Below are 20,096 nucleotides of genomic sequence, written 5' to 3'. Positions count from 1 at the left end.
GCTAACAGGCTAACAGTTAGCTCTGTAGCAGTACAGTGTGTATGTGCTGCTGCTGCCGGAGGTGTTCACTTAGCGATCTCTGTTTGTTTACAACAAGCACCAGACACTCTGTGCACAGTTAGCGATGCTGGTTAATTTAAGATCAGTGGAGGACACTTTGTGTACAGTTAGCATGCCAGTTTGTTTACAATAAGCGGCTTACGTTGTACACAGTTACCGTGGGCGGCCACAGTTGTTGTGCATGCTGTCGAAACTGTTGCTCAGCGATTACGCAATGATTGAAAACCAAACGTCACCTCCAGAGTCTCGTGAATCCCTCTGGGGCCTTTTTTTGTAACGGAGACAAAATGAGTGAGCGTCCATTTGAGAGGCCGTGGCCTGAGACTTTTATTTTTCCCGGCCACTCTTTACCCTAATGGAAACGCAACTAATAATGGTTATTCTGACCACGGTTGATAACAGAAATTAATGGTGTTTTTTACGCTGGCATGTCTTGTACAAGTTAACATAATTAAACACAAATGTGATCTTGTAATCAAACTTGAGAGGCACAGAAATGAAAAGGATGAAGTTGAAAATGTAGGGTTCAACAGACTAGGTAAGGCTTTTTTTATAGCTTAGCTGATTGCAGGAAATACCTTTGCTATATAACTGAATAACTGAAGCAGTCGTTGATCACTTGTGGCCCCTGCTGGTCAGAGGAAAGAATCAGCAGTCAATGAGAACATGAAACAGAAAAAAAGTGGACAGAAAGAAAATTGTAGTAGTGGTATGGTGTAGTGGTCCCGTAGTATGAGAGATCAGCTGCTGACTGACAGATTGCATGATCCCCTTGAGGTTTATTCCTGGTGGAGTTAAAGAACTGCAATGTTATGGACCTCAAATCAGAAGTGACCATAATCAGCAATATAAAGAAACTAATGGTGCATTCACATGCTCCGAGATGATCACGTTGTGTTTCTGATTATGCTGACAGCACATGAATGCAGCACAAATGATCTATCTTGCAATGTTAATGAAAGTGAAAATGAATTTGTGTATCCAGCCTATCAGCTCCAAATGGGTTCTTTCTTGGCCCATGTAATACAAGTTTCATGAAAATAGGGCCAGTAGCTTTATAATTCTTCTGACAGACATACAAACAGAACAAAAAAATATTACATCTTGGAGGTTAAAAAAAAACACCTAAAAAGTGTAGGTGTATACAAGCTCCATAACTGGCACCTGTCATTAAAAGGCATTTCCAATGTGAAAATGTGATTCCCCTTTCTCCTGCCAAAACACAGCATTCACACACACATTTACTGCAGTCCATACTCTACCTATCTTTTTACATACTTACAACTGACAGTAAGCACCTTGTCTTGCTTGTTCTCCATCAGCAAGTGTCTTGACAATCCGTGCTGACAACTGACAAAATGCTACCTGAGCAGCTTGACACCTGACAAGTTTGTTGTTGTTGCTCTTGGTTGGATCCTTTTCTAACAGATTCTTTAGGTTTCTGCAGCTGTTGCATGTCGAGTTTAGAAGTAGTGTGTTTACATTTCAATGGTAGATCTGCAGTGATAAGTGTGGGTTTCTTCTTTCCTCTCATTGTCACCTAGCTGGTGAACATAGTGGAGCTTTTAGCATCTAAAGAAACAGATTATTTCAGTCTGAAGTTGGTGGAGACCAAAACAGAGCTAAGGAGAGTAAATATTGAACTTAAATTCATCAGGTGGTTAATGTTGTTCTGTGTCTGTTGGTTGTGTGGCTGTATGTTATCACGTTCCCCGTAACATCGATATTAGGTGATATGTCAGTTCGGTGTTCACACTGTAACAAATTTCTGTAAGAAAACAGCCAAATTGTGACAGTAACATACTGTTTTCCATTAAAAAGGTATTATACTGTAGAAAACAATGCATGCAGATAGCTTGCCGGTTCCCATAAAATATATGATATACATCTATGATATTTTCTAAGTCTCTTCTTGTACACATTTTAATGGCTGTATTTTATTTAACTAATTCGTTCAGTATATGGTATATTAAAATTACTGAGGTTATTGGGAAGACAGCGCTTAATTCATAGTAATTGGCTTTCAGACAGTAATATGCTCTAATTACAAAAATGACTGCATTAAATACTGCAACAATATTGCAACTCGCTTCAGCACTATACTGTGTTTTAGTCTACTGTAAAAATCAATGAAATGCAGGATTTTACTGTAATTCAGTATGTGGTTTTATCACAGTACTGTAAAGTCAATAACAGTAGAGGAACTGTAAAATTAACAGTAAAATACTGACAACCCTGCTGCCAATATTTTACTGTTAATTTACAAGACAATTGTTTGCAGTGCACAGTTTGTTCCACTGCCCCCAAATCATTGACTGTATAAATAATGGACGTAGCTACCGTGACGTCATCCATTGGTTTGTGGGCTGCCCGTTTGAGGCATCAAGTTCGTCGTTACACTCGTCACCATCTTGCGTCGCCATCTTGTTTCTGATACGGGGAGCAGACCATATTTGGACTGTGGAGGAGGAGAGGGATCTGATTACTGACTACAGCCTCTCTACACCTCAACCTGACTGAGAGAAGCCGCTGCTAATTCATGCTAGCATTAACTGGGATGTTAGTTTTGGCTAGCAAAAACAAAAATAAACAGCTACTTCCTGGAGTGTCTGTAAGTCCAACCAAACACTGAACAAGACATTTTTACTGAACAAAACGTTCAAATAAACTGTCATTATGTGAAAATACAGTGTGAAAGGGTCAAAGATATGAAACAAAATTGTTTTGTTTTTTTTACTTTATTGACATGTTGCCGTGGATACACATTGCTTTTCTTCTCTCCTGATGACGACTCGCCTTGTTAGTGACCTGTCAATCAAAGGTAACCACGCCCCAAATCAATTTACACTATTAACATCAAATTGTCTTGAAGAAGATTTTTTTTCCATTTTGTATTGAAATGAATGGACGCAAATGCTTCTGCAGCCGCCGTCAGCGCCCCCCCTGTTGGAATTTTTGGTAGAATGCAGTTTAAGGCTTCCTGGTTTGCCTCCCTGCTCAGATCAGGAGGTTGCCACTTGACCCCCCAAAAAAATCAATAATTCTGCTTCAATGTGGCAAGAATCACTAGTCATGAGTTGTTTAACCTTCGATTTACAAAGAAAAAGATGACATTCCCATTCTTAAGCTTGCCTTACCATTGGGATTGTTTGACTGTTTCTTCAACCAGGTTCAAAACAGCTGTCAATGAGCACGAGATTAGATATATTTCAATCAGGCATTGGAGGTAGAGCCCTGTTCATTCCAGTGAAAGGTGTTTAGTGCCACATGAAGCCAACAAACCAAACAAACTTGTCTTAAGTGTATGAAATTTTTTGAATCTGTAGGCCCATAGAGCAAGGAGAGTAGCGTTTCCTAAAGCCCCGCCTCAAAACCTAATGTAGGTTAGGTTGTATTTTAGCAACATGCTAAACCAACACATTTTAAGATTAACTGGCAAATGAAACCATAATCAATTAATCTAAAGCTATTGCTGTGGTCCAAGGGTTACTTTGAATTTAATTAACGTTTCATATGATTCTCTTTTTATCCTGGAATCTGTGTATATTACCAGTCTCTCTATATTTCTGTTTGGGCTAAATTTATGTTGTTGTTTTTTTTTTGGTTGTTGTTTATCTGTCTGTCTTCGCCGTGTGGCTTTGTACTGGTGTATCGTTGTTTTCATTTTTGTTGTTGTGGTTATCCTTTATATTATTCTTTGTATGTTATTTGTGTGTACATTATGTCTAATTTGTAAATATGTTTCTGAGTCTTTGTTGTCTAGAATTGTGTTTTAGTGTTTTGTTTTCATATTGTGGCTCCTAATAAGTAATCCACTGTTCTTTTCTTTGTTTATTCGTTAATAAAAATAATAATAAAAAAAATAAAAAAATAAAAAAAAATATTAACTGGCAAATGTTGTCTTTCAAATGAATCATCATACATGCATTTTCTTCTGTTCTTCTGCTATAAGCTTCGGCTGAAACAACTTTTTGGTTTAACCCTAACCCTAACCAGGCAGGTGGGCAAAAGATTATATAAGGTCAATGTGACACAACAAAATAATGATAATAATAATAATAATAATTACAATAGGGTCCTCAGATCTCTGTGCTCGGTCTCTCATAATAGTAATCTGCTGATTTAGTTCTTTTTCATTAGCTTTGAGCCCTGTGACTCTAATGGTAGTCTACCTGCAGTGTGTTTTACTCTTTACTACGTCTGACTGTTCAATATTCAAGTGTATTTTGGTAGTGAAATGAACCAAGCATAAGGTCTGTCAAGGTAATTGGGTCTTGGTTGCAGTCCAACCTGATTGTGCGTGTTGTTGCTCTGAACAGAATCGGATCACAGAGGATAAATATACAAACGTCTCCTCTGCTGTATTTCCATTTCCTGGTCAACGAGCCTTGACATCTCTCATATTTGATGTGAGCAATCGATCAGCAGTGGACTTTAAACACTGAATGATTGAGAAGGGAAAGAATTGAAGATGAAGTCACAGCTGTCTCTAGCTCTGGGTGTGTGATGGATAGTACTCAACCTCAAGTCCATCATTGAAACAAAAAGCTGCATAGACAGCGGTGTCCCCCACTGCACAGACACTCTTCTTTGTATCTGCAACCTTGTTTCATCTCTCTGGTCCAACAGCTGCTGCCATTAACAGAGTGTAACAGAAAAACATTTGTTGTCAACTGCTGCAATGATATTTCTGCTCCAATTGATTTCCCAGTTCATATTACACACTGACTTCAACTCTCAATTCATCTTCTCTCTCTTTGTGTGTGTGTGTGTGTGTGTGTGTGTGTGTGTGTGTGTGTGTGTTCTCCAGTGCCGAGCACGTGCCCTGTTGCTGCATCATCAGCCAGAAGGTGTCACGCCATCTATAAGGGTTTCGCTCAGTGTCTGATGGCTCTGGGCGACAGTCTCACCGACAACGCCCGCAAGGATGAAGACACACACGAGATACATTCAATCTGCAGGTTAGTGTGATCACACACACACTGGGCAACATTAACCCTCTATGGCAGCTATTCTCAACCTTGGGGTCGGGACCCCAATTGGGGTCGCGAGATGATTTCTGGGGGTCGCCAAATCATTTTGGAAGTCAGCTCTGTCCCCACTGTGTTAAAGTGTTAATGTGTTAATGTGTTTTAGTCTTTTTGGTCACTTAATGTCTTTTTTTTGGTCATTTTGTGTGTCTTTTTTTGATCATTTTGTGGTAATTTTTTTGTGTCTTATTTTAGTCATTTTGTTTCTTTTTTTAGTCATTTTGTTTCTTTTTTTTTGGTCATTTTGTTTCTTTTTTGGGTCATTTTGTGTCTTTTCTTGGTCATTTTGTGTCTCTTTTGGTCATTTTGTTTGTTTTTTGGGTCATTTTGTGTCTTTTCTGGTCATTTTGTGTCTTTTTTTGAGCTACAAAATGACCAAATGAGACCCAGAATGACCAGAAAAGACACAAAATGACCAAAAAAAGACACAAAATGACTAAAAAAAGACACAAAATGACCAAAAAAAGGAAACAAAATGACCAAAAAAGACACAAATTGACCACAAAATAATCAAAGAAGACACAAAATGACAAAAAAAAACCACATTAGATGACCAAAAAGACTAAAACACATTAACACATGAACACTTTAACACAGTGCTGACTTCCAAAATGATTTGGCGACCCCCAGAAATCATCTCGCAACCCCAATTGGGGTCCCGACCCCAAGGTTGAGAATAGCTGCCATAGAGGGTTAAACACACACAGACGCTCTCTGAAAAAAATCCCATAGCACTGAGTCAGTTAAACAGGAGGCCTGGCGATTTTTCTGTATTTAAATATGCATTATTAAACCCCACAGGACAGTTAGGTCAGTATCAGCGAGGATTCAGTTACTTTAGGAGAGAGGGTTTAGAAAACAAAGGCAGCAGCTCTCTGGGGAGGACAGTACACATTCTCAGAACTGAAACTGAGTATGCAAGGCTTTTGGAAAGAAAAGTTTAGACAAGCATTTTACAATTCCACAAAGTCATTCTGCTATCTGATATCAATAGGGCACGTACATCTATACAATACCACAGATCGAAGTCTCGGCTCTCTAATCCCTCAGTGGACTTACTCATGACCTGTTCACATGCAGTTATAAGCATAATAAATATATATATTAACCCTCTGGAGTCGCCAATCACGCTGGTATGGTCAAATCACATGATTTCTTCATGATGTCACAAGGTAAAAAGGAAGCAAATAAAGTACTGGCTTGAAATAGGGCTGGGCGATATGGACCAAAATTCATGTCCCGATACACTGTAAAAATAAAATCTGTTTAAAAGAAATCCGGTAACACTTTACAATAACCATCATTTATAAATGGTAAACAGGTAACAGACATTTATAAACCATATTTAAGCCATTTATAAATGGTAAATACATAATTTATTAATGTTTAACCAACTAAATCATTTATAAATGGCTAATAGATGGTATATTCATGTAAGTTTATAGTTAATTTACCATTAACAAACAATTACATTATAATAAATAGTTTATTAATGATTTTAGTGTCACTCATTTTAACATTTTTAACACCATATTAAGTCTGTTAATGATTTTGAAATGATTCATATACCTTCAAGAAATTGGTTTAAAACATTTAAAGATAAAATATGCAAAGCACTTTGAAAATGGTTAATAATTGGTTTATAAACCATCTATAAACATGACTTAGATGGTTATTGTAAAGTGTTACCAGAAATCCAACTGCCAGACCAAGCTTTAGATTCACTACTCCTGCACAAGATGCTTCCTCCTCCTCCTCAGTGGGAGAATTTCGAGTGATAGCCAGGAACTAATGATGTCCTGTGCCCTGCAGGCGGGTCAGAGGCACCGTGGGTTCACAAAGCAGCGCTTGGAGTGACTAAATAACTTACAGAAACACTGCACGCAATAGTCCGCCATTGCTTCCTCTCTCCCTCTCACACATACACACATAAGGCACCTCGAGGTGTCTTTGCTAGTGCCTCAGTGTTCAGTGCAGTGATGACTGGGGTGACTACTGAACATTGCATGTCACTTTTCAATAACCTGTTATAAATCAAACAACTAGTTAGTAAAATCTGAGTCAAATGTTGCAAACAGATGGGCATTTTGATCTTGTGACCATCCACAATAAAGAATCTGATGCTGATACAAACTTTTCGATTATGTTATTTCCCCCCCATTGCATTTTATGCTATTCTAGATTATTGTGCATTCCAACTGAATGTTTAAATAAATATTTTTTTGGTTAAGGCATGGAGTGGAAAAATTACTCATTGAGTTGAAATCATTTGCTGACAGCTTCGTCCCCCCTAGTTCAAAAATCCCATCTCCGCCCTGCATCAGCACCATTTGTAAAGCAGCCGTTGCGTTAACAAGACAAACCGTCTATAGCAGACCTGGGCATTGAGCGGCCCGCGGGCCACATCCGGCCCGTTGGCTGTCCTTGTCCGGCCCGTGTGAGGTTATCCAGAAATTAGAAATCAATAAAACCGCAGTGCTTTTATTTTGAAGGCGATTTACGTATAACTGAGTTACCCGAGTTACCGAGGTACCTTGTCAAAAGCACCTATTGCTTTTTGCATAAAGTTAATAAATTTACAATTAACAAGTTAATACATTCCTTGGTCACCTTGTGAATCCACCGTAAGAGCTACGAGGTGGGAAAATAATAACAAACATTAGCATTAGCACTTGAGCAAACAAGCACTTTTACTATAGTTAAGACAACAAATATAGCCACTAATATATATGACAGAAGAAAATAAACTTTAACAAACCTTGTTGCCCTGTCAGTCAGCCACTATAGAAGCCTTTTTCATACTTTATATGAATTACGACTCACTTTATATGAATTACGACGCACTCGTTATTATTTACCGTTCGTTTTTCATTTAACCGTTCCACCTGTTATTTCCTGTCACTACCTTTCAAAATTAAAGCACCCGTTTCACACTGGACGGCACCTTTTCAAAATAAAAGCACCACAACATTGTAAAACACCTCGCAAATGTACAAACATGAAAAACAAGCTATATAATACAAAAACACCAATAGGAACCTTGCTAAAGGTCATTTACAGTTGTGTTTAAAATAAATGGAAAAGTGATATAGTGATGGGAGTATTTACTTCTTTTTACTGGTATATTTAATTTAACCAGAGAATTTACTGTATTTCATAAAGCGGTTAAATTAATACTGAGCAGAATTTAGTTCAGAGTTTTGGTCCGGCCCCCGTAACCTTTGTGGTATTGGTCATGTGGCCCCTTGGGGAAATTAATTGCCCACCCCTGGTCTAAAGTCATGTTAATGGCTCTGTGAGGCTATTGTATAGGGTAGGGACGTTATAGGTTAAAGACCGGGAATGCTGCACATTGACCATGAATTCTGAAAGGAGATTTATTCTGTCCTGACTTCAGGATGTTGAAGATATTATTAACATTTCTTATTATTTGCCATTGAGAATTCACCTCGTGATATGCTTTGACAAGCACAAATCACAGGATTGTGATAAACTTCTTGATAAAATAAAAAATGATTTTACTGACTGGGATTATATGAGAGGGATATTGAGTCTTTCACTTACACAAACAGAATGATTACAGTGATTTATGCAGCATGGCTGCCAGAACTCTGCCAGGTGTCAGCTGGAGTTGAAGGAGAAATCGCTTGGAACATGTTTATCTTGTTCGGTGTGTCATTTATTTTCTACAAAGATATCCTGCTTAATTTGACACTGATGTTAAAAAATGCTACCTGCAGCACCCTTTTAAATGAGTGATTTTAACCTCCAACATTTTAGTGTCAGGAAATATAAACGGTAATGATGCTGTAGCTATAACTCATATTTTCTGGGGCTCAAAAGTGAAAACAGCGTCTAGACCGCAGAAGGCATATTGGTGAGTGTTTCCCTTCAGTATGACAGCAGTAACATCTGGGATGGTCCAGTGTTGCTAGGATGCACTGGCGACATCTGGTTTTGGTGTGCTATAGTCTGGGCTGCCACACCAAAACAGAAAGCCATAAGTGATTTCTTGGGGCTTTTATTTTACTGCTATAGAACATAGGCTAGTTGACCATATGCCAGTATTACCTATTTTTGACCAAGCCAGTTCCAGGGTCAGTTGGAAGCCGGGGCCTAATCTTAACCTCCTGAGACCCAAGCTTTTGTTTGGTATGTGTTGTTAGTTTCTCCTAGATATTTTGGATCAGTAGGATCTGATAAATACAAAAACTAAGCATTGTCTTTGAACAGGAAGTAGTTTTTTTTTTTTTTTTAAAAAGGGTTAATTTTACTGTATAACACAATTAATTTGCCAGTGTATAAAACTGTTTATTTCCTTATATTTACACCCTCTTATTTAAAGAACGATAATAAAAGTCTGTTCCTTTTCAAATGAGTATTTACTGATTAGCAGTGTCGTAGCTTGTTGCTATTGCTAAAAAATAGTCAAATTTGCACAGAATATCAAACTAAAAACATTATTAGGCACAAATAAACATGTTTTAACCATAAAAACTGATCAGATTTTGTACCTGGTCCACTTTTTTTCTGGGGATAAGCTGTTGATTGACTTTACCAAGATGCTGCCATCTGATTTTTATACTGATTGATGTATTGTGCTTTTTCTAGAGTGTGTACTCCTGAGGACAACATGTGATAGTTAAGCAGAATTAAGTATAAGGTCCAGAAAACCTAAAATGAAATGTCCACATATGAGGACGCAGGGTCCCAGGAGGTTAAACCAGGTCTTTGCTTTCCAATAGCCCAAGACGCAGCTCTCGGCCTGGTTCCAGAGCGGCACCAACTCTTTACTGGCCTTGAACCACAAACCAGTTACGTCAGGGGCTGGAGGTGATTAAAGTGACCAACACGTCCAACTAAAATGTGCATCATTGATTTAATTTGATTAGTTTAACTGCTATGTGATTGATATGGGCTAGCGCTAGCGTGCTAACGTTAGCTTACAACATAGGCTAACACCAACATCTTACGCTCAGTGTTAATAAGAACGTAATCTTCGTCCATAGTGTAAGGTTCAGAAGTTAATATAATTTATATTTGAGTTAATTGACTAAAAGATGCTTTTAAAATGTTATAATTGGCTGTTTGTGTATTTATGTTGCACATTTATTATTTACATATTTACATGTTGAACGTTTGCAGCTGCGTCTTTAAGACAGTTTAGGACTGGCTTCTGATTGGTTGATTCAGTCTGGTGGGATGTGAGAAACCAGGAAGTGAAGTTGTATTGAAGCTTGGCGACTGAGTAAAAAGGCTGTTTGAGAAAGTCATCCGTCTCCATCTTGCTGTCTCTCCTTATAAAGTGAGATCCAACCACCACACATCGAACCCTCAAGTTACAATAGAATTCAAGATGAGCAGATTAAATGTGTTGTACGTGTTGTATTTGGATGCCAGCTCAGGCTCACAAACCCAGGAGCAACATTTGTAAAGAGACTATGGAGTCCGTCATTGTTGTTATTATAGTTGCAGAGAGGTTTCCAGACGTATACAGTGACAAAATGGCGTGGCTCTCTCTGGAAAAGCAAACAAGTTCTGAGACGTTTCGCTAGTTGAACCACCTGCAAACCAACCCAGCAAAAGAACAAGGTTCACATTGGTGGGAAAGCAGTAGAGGAGAGTTAAGGGTCACATACTGATATACTCTGGTTTCTTACTTTAAAGTTGTTGTTGTTACTACAATGTAATTATCTGATGTGCATAGACTAATCTCACTATGGTTCAGATTTTGAGTTCCACCACAATCCTGTTTCAATTTGTTATGTGTTTGAGATCATCACACATGAACTGAATTAATTAACGAATTGGATCTCAGCTTTCCAGTCATACCAACTTCATCATCATAATCCGTAGTCAAGTGGCCGTAGGTTCACTATGATGTTTTTCACCAGTTCTTTCCATTTTGATGGATCTTCCGCAGTTGCTGTTGCCTTATACGGTGTCATATATGGATTTCATCTTGCAATGCAATAGAAGACGTGGTCATTGTTAACCCGGGCCACGACCGATCCAGTATGTGGTTCAGTGAGTGTTTCAATAGATAAGATAATCTGGTGGTGTCCATCTCCTTTCAAAAAGTGGATGGCCGTTGACTCTTGATGAGCTTATCTGGTCTTATTTTTTTTGTCCTGCTGTGTGCCCACCTGATGGGGTTGACGGTTTAGTCTCCTACAACTTGACAAGCTATGCTTCCTTGAGGTGTTACTTCACCGGCATACCCAATATACCCAATTTACCCAATCCATTTTTGAAAACGGCCATACCAGTTCTCACTGGTATGTATGTATGGTAAATGGTAAATGGACCTGCACTTATATAGCGCTTTTCTAGTCTCTTTGCGACCACTCAAAGCTCTTTACACTACAGACTGACTCATTCACCCTTTCACACACACATTCATACTGGTGGCAGAGGCTACCCTAAACGGTGCCACCTGCCACCATTGGGAATTCATTCACACACCGATGAACACAGCATCGGGAGCAATTTGGGGTTCAGTATCTTGCTCAAGGATACTTCGACATGTAGGCTGCCATGGTCAGGGATTGAACCACCAACCCTTCGGTTGGGGGCCAACCAACTCTACCAACTGAGTAGTATGTACTTTAAATACATGATGTTGATACTTTTGTACTTTTACTGCAGTAAATTTTGAATTCAGGACTTTTACTTGTAGTGGAGTAATTTCACAGTGTGGTAGTAGTACTTTTACTTATGTAAAGGATCTGAATACCTTTTCCACCACTGCTAACATTAGCACTGATTTGCACTAGACGCCACTTTTTGTTCATGTTATTTTAACACCTGCTGAGTCGTCTTCAGCTCCTGTGCACTGTGCTTTGTTTGTCCTGCATTACACAAAGGAAGAGCTCTTCTAGGTGTTAGCTGTCATGAGGAGTCACGAAGTAGCGCTGGCAGTGCTTTAATCACAGATAGGACTGAGCAACGGGGTCTGTCCCCCAGCCAGTTAACGGCCTGTGTGTGTGGCTCGTGGAATTTAAAGCGAAAGCTGCTGCTGGCAGTAGCTTCATATGTAATACAGGCATGAGAGTGGCATCAATCCTTTATTTAAAGGATAAATAAATGTATAACTCTCGGCCAGAAAGGGAGTTTCTCCAACATCTTTCTCCAAAATGTTAAACTTTTCCTTAAAGTGATGCTATTTTTACTGCCCAGTCATGCAGATACTGAACAAACAGGAAAAAATTGAGAAAATCTGGTTATTTCTTATAATTACAATTTCGACCAAACCGACTGATTTCTCATAAATTTCCTTTTGATTTTTAACTTTGAACACTCTCTCCTGAACAGCACAGCCTCTTCTCTTTTCTGAGCATATCTTCACTCTGCAGCTCTCTTTTTAGCCTCTCATTGTTTGGGCTGGAGGCCTGATGACGCTGATTAAAGATGCAGAACATCTCTCACTTCCCTTCTCTCTTTCCCCTCTTCCCTTTCTCTCACCACTCTATTTCTCTATATCCTGTATCCATCCATCATCCTTCCCTCTCGCTCTCTGTCATCTCCGCTCACCACCCTATTTATACATACCTCTATCATCCATCTTCCAGAGAAGTTGTATCCTCTCGACCAGGGAACAGAGCCATTAATGTGTGAAGGGTCTTAGAATAGGATCGCTGATCTGAGAGCAGTGTTTCTGTTGTACCAAAATTACATTGAACTCTTGAAGTACACAGCGTGAACAGATAGTGGGAACAGTAGAGGTCAACCAAAGAGGTCCAAGTAGTTGTGACACTCAAATAAAGTTTCTTCACTGCAAAGCTGGCAGTTTAAGTACTTATTGAATGTGATATAAAAAGGAATGTGACCAGCGCTCTTTTCTCACTACATTATGAATGAGGCTTTTGCAAACTTAAGAGCGTGATTAAGCAGCGACAGCATACATGCTCTATATAATACAGCTTACACACTGTTCAATAGTTCACAGGGAAGTGTTGTCACTCAGTAACTCAGTGGAACTGACTCCAGGGAGGATTTTTCCTTTTGTTCAAGACACATTTTCATTGAGATCTACAAAGCGTGACATTATAGTCCTTGAGGAAAACCTAATGGAGTTCTCTTGAATATATCCTCCTGTGAGGATGTGTGTGTATGTGCGAGGCTCTCGTTGCAGTATCAGTCATCTCATTGATGTCTTCTTCAAGCTTTACTGTACTTTCTGGACTCTTTTCTAGTTCCTTCCCTTCTTTTTGAACCATGCTACACTGCAAAAAAAGCCAACTTGTATTTTTTGGCCTAAAACAGTGATTTAGGTTGGTAAAACTTGGAAATATAAATTATTGACATTTAGGGCAATAATGTAAGTTAGCACAACAAAGGAAGCCAGTTGTCTGCTCAAAAACAAGTTGGTGAGTTGTTGTTACTTATATCTTTAAGTTGGGGTTCACAACAAGGGACAATAGTTCTGATAACTCTTGTTTCTTTGTTGTGAAATGTGGGAAACGGTGAAAAATGCTAGCGGCTAACTGATGCTAGCGGTTAACTGATGCTAGCGGCTAACTGATGCTAGCGGCACTGCTTGTTACAGCTACAAGAGTAGCCATTAGCGTATCAATGCTAACTCAAAATTGTGGTCGCAACATTAGCTGACATTTCATAGCGGCGTTACAATCGTGCCAATTCAGCACATTGCAGAAGTTAGCAGAAGTAAGGATTAAAAGTTATTACAATGTAAAATTATAAGTTCAGAAATCTGAATTCAGAGTTCAGCAAAGTCAAAAACAAAACTCAAAATATTTAGTTTAATTGTCCACCTTAAAATTTTATCGAAGTTTGTTGCCTTGAAATTTTGAGTTCACCCAACTTTTATTTTTTTGCAGTGTAGCAGCGCGGCTCTCCAGACTAAATATATCTTCAACAACGAAACTTTTAAAAAAAATTTTACTTTTTGCTCTTCTAAATAAATAAAAAAAACAGTCACTTGTTATTGAATATACTCAGATTATTAGCCTAAATATTAATCAACTAATACATTTTGATGTATTATGATGGATGAAGCTATACCAACAGTATAAACGTAGTTGAAATTAGCTCCACCTTTATCACCTGCAACACTAAAGTGGTGTTATCCACTAATATTATTTTTGAAAGGACCATTCTGCATCATGAGTCCTTTTAGTTTTGGTGCTTTAAGTATAGTTTGATGCTTACACTTTTGTGCTTTTACTTTGTTGTGGTTCCGCTACATTTCTTAAGTAAAAGATCTGGGTACTTCCACCACTGATGGGCTGGATGAAAGTGTTTTACAGATGTCCCTCCTACACAGAGGATCTATCATAAAAACTTTGGTAATCCACTTCTTCTAGCGTCACTTTAAGACATTTTTGGCTTTTTTTGATACTTGATACCATTAACCTGTTTATGTCCTGCTCAGAATAAAATTCCAATGCATTTGTTTATGACCAAATACCTGCAGAATGAATACCATACCCATGTTGTACTTTCGATTTAGTCATAATTAGTATTAGGGATGGCCGTTTGGAAGAAACCTGCAAGCATCTATAACGTTAATGATCAATTAATCGGGCAAAATAAAAGATATATCTACAGTACCATCAAAAGCCTGTTTTGATTACGGACACTTTTATTTTGAAGGGACAAAAAGAGACTTCCTGTTGATCGTAAATTTAACTCAAGTGAGATGATACTGTAAAGATAACATCAAAGAGTTTAATGTTTTATGTTTTAGCCCCTGAAGAGGCATGAGGTTAGTTTATTTAAGTGTTTTTGTGTTTAAATAAGTTTTGGATAAAATGAAACCTAGTAATTCATGCTAGCAAGGTTGGATACAGTAAGCTAGTTTTGCTCAAATTAATCCTCTTGTATTTCTGTGTGTTTTATAATTGTAATTGCAACTTTCAGTTTGCAAACTGTAGCTTTATCCAACTTAATTCTCAGCTCATTGGCTTATTGACGTACGGCAGCAGAACTGTTTCAGTTCAGTGATAATGATACACAGTCATAGATAAATTGAATATTAAAAAATACACAGATCGATTAAAAATTCCACGTGAACGACCAAATTCTTAATGACCATTAATTCAGCTATTCTCAACCTTGGGGTCGGGACCCCAATTGGGGTCGCGAGATGATTTCTGGGGGTCGCCAAATCATTTTGGAAGTCAGCTCTGTCTCCACTGTGTTAAAGTGTTCATGTGTTTTAGTCTTTTTGGTCACTTAATGTCTTTTTTTGGTCATTTTGTGTGATTTTTGGTCATTTTGTGTCTTTTTTTTTAATCATTTTGTGGTCAATTTGTGTCTTTTTTGGTAATTTTGTGTCTTTTTTCATCATTTTGTCTTTTTTTAGTCATTTTTTTAGTCATTTTTGGTAATTTTGTTTCTTTTTTGGGTAATTTTGTGTCTTTTTTGGTAATTTTGTGTCTTTTTGGTCATTTTGTTTCTTTTTTGGGTCATTTTGTGTGCGTGTGAGATTCTGTTCAGTGAGCGGGGGTCGCGGACAACATGCATGTTAAATTGGGGGTCACGACTCAAAAAGGTTGAGAACTACTGCATTAATTGATCATTGATTAATTATTCCCATCCCTAATTAGTAGGCTATTATTAGCATGCTAACATGCTCGACTGATGGAGACCATGTTAGCATGCTGCCATGACGTTGTACCAATGTCCCATTGGTCTTTCAGGCTGAATATCCAAAGAAGTGATTGTTCTGCATCATAATTTTGTTTTGACCAACCCATTCCTGAACAACAGCAATGTCAAACCATAAAACATAATTATTTTTCAAGAAACACATCTGCAATCACTGGACTCCAGCTTGTATTTTCAGACTATTTGGCTGTTGGACCCATATACCTCTGTGTTGGACCAAGTAGACTATGAGCAGTTCCCCTAAAACATCAGAATTTTAACATTTTGTCATCAGGAGCATGTTAGCATGCTGAATTAAGCAGTTAGTTGAAAACACCACTGTGCCCAAGGGATTGAGCCCCGAAGATGACCTTTTCAGAAGGTAAACATGTTTACAGCTGTTCCAAACAGCCAAGTGTTGGGGGAGGGAGTTTCTAAAGCAGTTTGACCATCGTACAAGCAGTTTTCTCAGCAACATTTCATCAATGTGATGAGGATTTGCACATTAATGCCAATCCATCTTTATCTTAAAGAAGAAGAATTTAGAAACAGGGTTTGGTTTTAACTGTGACTTTTGATGAAAATGGAGGTAAAGGAATGGTTCGAGAGAGTTTCCTCACAAGTAGAATAATAACTTACGTGTGTGTGTGTGTGTGTGTGTGTGTGTGTGTGTGTGTTAGTGTGTGTGTGTGTGTGTGTCACCATGGCCCTGCAGCCCACCCGTGGTACCACTCCACTGTTGTTAAATCTCTTCTATTCCTTGAGGTACCAATTAAACTACTAATCCTGCAACCCAGCCACCTTAGTGTGAGTGTTGCCTAATGCAGGGACATAAGAGCCCCCCCCCTCCCTCTCACACACACACACACACACACACACACACACACACACACAATATCCACATGTCCACATACACACTTCTCCCCAATCTACACTCTCTGTGTCCTCACTTCGCTTCTACCTCTTATTTCTCTCTCTCTCTCTCTCTCTCTCTCTCTCGCTATCCCTCTATGCTTCCTTCTCTCTTTCCTCCTCTTTGTTCGCTTACTCTTGTCTTCTCTCACCTCCCTCCATCCCTCCACTTTGTTTTTCTTTTCAGCTCCCTCCCTCTCTCCACTCAGGAGCACGGTTTTAGCGCTTCTATCAGAGCCACCTAATGAGGAGGTAGCATGGCGCTCCCTCTGAAGATCCGCAAGCACGTGCACACACACACACACACACACACACACACACACACACACACACACACACACACACTGACACATGCATGCTAGAGTGTAGTTTGAATAAGAGGCTATGATTTGCATCTAGGCCAAGGCTGCTCCATTGTCAGAGCTCTCCCAGGAGTGCAGCACTGCTTTTATTCCTCATATTCACAATAGGCTTTATGCAGTTGCAATCATTCACTGTAGATCCAGAGGAGGTGAGGTGAAAAGGAAATATTTGGGGCTAAAGATACAGAGTAATTAGGCATAATAGAATTAAACAGTAACCTTTACTGCAGCTTCAAAAAGAATCGGAGAGGATCAGATGAAAAACAGCTACATAGCAGGAAAAGTTTTAATGGGTTTATAGGTTATCAGTAACACGACTATTAATGTTAAAATCATCATCTATTTCCTAGATTTTTATGTCAAATACTGAACACTTCAGAGAATCTACTGCTGCATCATTAGTAGCAAACATGATACACTGGGTCACTTATTAAATGCTGCTGACTTGTTATTGTTTAGCTGAGTTCTCGGGTCAGTGTGATCATGCTGAATGTGATATTTTCTGTAAGGCTGCATGGCCGCATGTTGCCTGCATGTAAATCAAATTGATTTTCCTCTGGAACGAATGCAGGAATGTAGTCAAATCTGTATAGCCGTAGATCTCTTTTTCCGATACTTATTGGTAATCTTGATTTAGAAGAATTTATAGCTGCAGGTGTCATAGGTTATCATGAGAGGAAATCCACCAGCTCATAATAACTCTGATTCATGAAAGAGTAAACCTAAATGTCAAAATGCAATAAATCTCCTTTTTTTTTTTTCCTTTTTCTTTTTTTACCCCAGCATGATATTGAGAGTATTGACAGTCAAAGGTCATCTTTATATCTTTTTTTCTTTCTTACCCCTGTGAATTTGTGGGTTTTAGCAACTTGTCAATCTATCAAGCATCCTCATTGTGGGCTTATATAAATGAATACCAGTCAGTCAGTGGTTCCTCTAGCGGCCATAGTTTTAGCCCTTGGGAGCTGGAATTTGGCAAGATTTTTCAATTCCGTCTGCTATCAAACAACAGAAAAATATCTGAAAGCTGCGTTCTGATGAAATGCACTACTGACAGGGCAAGGAATACATAACTAAATTGTATATAACTGACAAACAGAAAAACAAAACTTTTAAGAGAATAAAAGCGGATACAGACATGAGATATCACCAGTGACATCGGGGGAAACTCAGGATATTTAACTTTAACTTACGTGTGATGTGCATTTTGTCACTAAGTCATATGTCCAAAGTCACTGTTAAACTATCCATTTGACAAAATGTAACTTGTATTGTAGTAGAATGTGGGTAATTCAGAAAGCTAAGTGCCTTAGCTTGCTAACATTAGCTTGCTAACATAAAGATTACATTAGGCAAGGCAAGGCAAGTTTATCTGTATAGCACAATTCAACACAAGGTAATTCAAAGTGCTTTACATACACATTAAAAACAGCAAGACACAATTGAAAACAGTAAAAACAGTCAATTAAAACAGGGAAGATACAGCAAGATAAAAAAAGAGATAAAATAATAAAAAGCACAAGTCAAACATTGTGTAGTTAAAGAGTAAGGGCAGTAGAGTAGAGCAGATAAGTGTTAAAGTTAAGATACGCTTCAGTAAACAATAGTGTTTTTAGTCCTGATTTAAAGGAGCTGACCTCAGATCTACAGGTAGTTTGTTCCACAGGTGAGGAGCGGAATAACTGAAAGCTGCCTCACCCCGCTTAGTTCTTGTTTTTGGGACACGCAACAAGCCAGTTCCAGATGACCTAAGGGGTCTGGATGCTTCATAGAGAGGGAGCAGATCAAGCAGGTAATTTGGTCCGAGACCATTCAGAGCTTTGTAGACCAGCAGTAAGATTTTAAAATCTATCCTCTGACTCACAGGAAGCCAGTGTAGTGATTTAAGGACCGGTGTAATATGGTCCAGTTTCCTGGTGTTTGTGAGGACTCTGGCGGCAGCGTTCTGGATCAGCTGCAGCTGCCTGATTGATTTTTTGTTAAGACCTGTGAAGATGTCATTGCAATAATCCAACCTACTAAAAATAAATGCGTGGATAAGTTTTTCCATGTCTTGTTTGGACAGAAGACCCTTAATTCTAGCTACGTTTTTCAGGTGGTAATAGGCAGATTTAGTGATAAGCTTGCTAACATAAAGATAACATTAGCTTGCTAACATAAAGATTACATTAGCTTGCTAACATAAAGCTAACAATAGCTTGCTAACACAGAGATAACATTAGCTTGCTAACATAAAGCTAACATTAGCTTGCTAACATAAAGATTACATTAGCTTGCTAACATAAAGCTAACAGTAGCTTGCTAACACAAAGCTAACATTAGCTTGTTACAGCCAACTTGTCGTTTCCTGGTAGACAAAGAGTGCTAAAGTAATCATATGTTATGTTTAAATATTATAGTTTTAGCTAGAAACAGGCATTTTGTTAGCATTTCAGCCGTGGTTGTACATCGTGGCATCGATAGTTTCCCCCCCAGTGTGATGCTAACGCTCTGTATCTATAACAAAAAGTAGAATTAGTAAATGGATGTGGAAGTGATTCTGAGGTTGTGAAAGTGCATATGCATACATTGTACAGCTATTGCTAATTTTCACTTATTAAAGACTTAATATGTTTTAAAAATAATAATAGAAACATCAAGGATTCAGTATTCCCTCTGCTGAACAGTATTTCTGAGAGTGTGCGCAAGGCTTTGAATCACTATTTAGGATGTCTGAATTGAAAATTACTGATTGTAATAATCATAATAATACTATCTTTATTTGTATAGCACCTTTCATACATGAAATGCAGCACAAAGTGCTTTACAAAGAAGAAGATAGTATAATTGAAAAGTTAACTCAAAATTTTAAGTAACTATTATGTACTAAGTAAGATAAATTAACTCTCCGGACAAAAAAAAAAATCCAGATCTTAAGTATGAGCTTAATCAAAGATATCAAATCACCACAGAGGGATTTAAGTTTTTTCCCAGTTTGTCATCTGAAGGTTATCTCAGAAAAACAAAATGCAAACTGTGTTTAAAAGGCCTGAAGAGAGGTGTCAGCGGAACGACTGGATGTAGTAAAAGCCTAACAGAGAAAACTCCTCATTCAGACCCAAAGACTTTGTGAAGTATAAAC

General features: G+C 38.3%; 1 protein-coding gene across 2 annotated transcripts in view; it reads left to right on the top strand.

Annotated features, from left to right (window-relative positions):
- nrn1la (neuritin 1-like a) overlaps nt 1-20,096 on the top strand; it is a 123,627-nt gene that overhangs the window by 81,710 nt on the left and 21,821 nt on the right. For both annotated transcript variants that reach the window (XM_059334387.1, XM_059334388.1), the window contains exon 2: nt 4,871-5,021. In XM_059334387.1, coding sequence (XP_059190370.1) covers nt 4,871-5,021 — 151 coding nt within the window. The remainder of the gene's footprint in view (nt 1-4,870; nt 5,022-20,096) is intronic.

Source organism: Centropristis striata, chromosome 6, assembly GCF_030273125.1.
Source record: "Centropristis striata isolate RG_2023a ecotype Rhode Island chromosome 6, C.striata_1.0, whole genome shotgun sequence".
Lineage (NCBI taxonomy): Eukaryota > Metazoa > Chordata > Actinopteri > Perciformes > Serranidae > Centropristis > Centropristis striata.
Note: the sequence above shows the minus strand (reverse complement) of the source record. Positions and strands in the feature narration are given on the sequence as shown.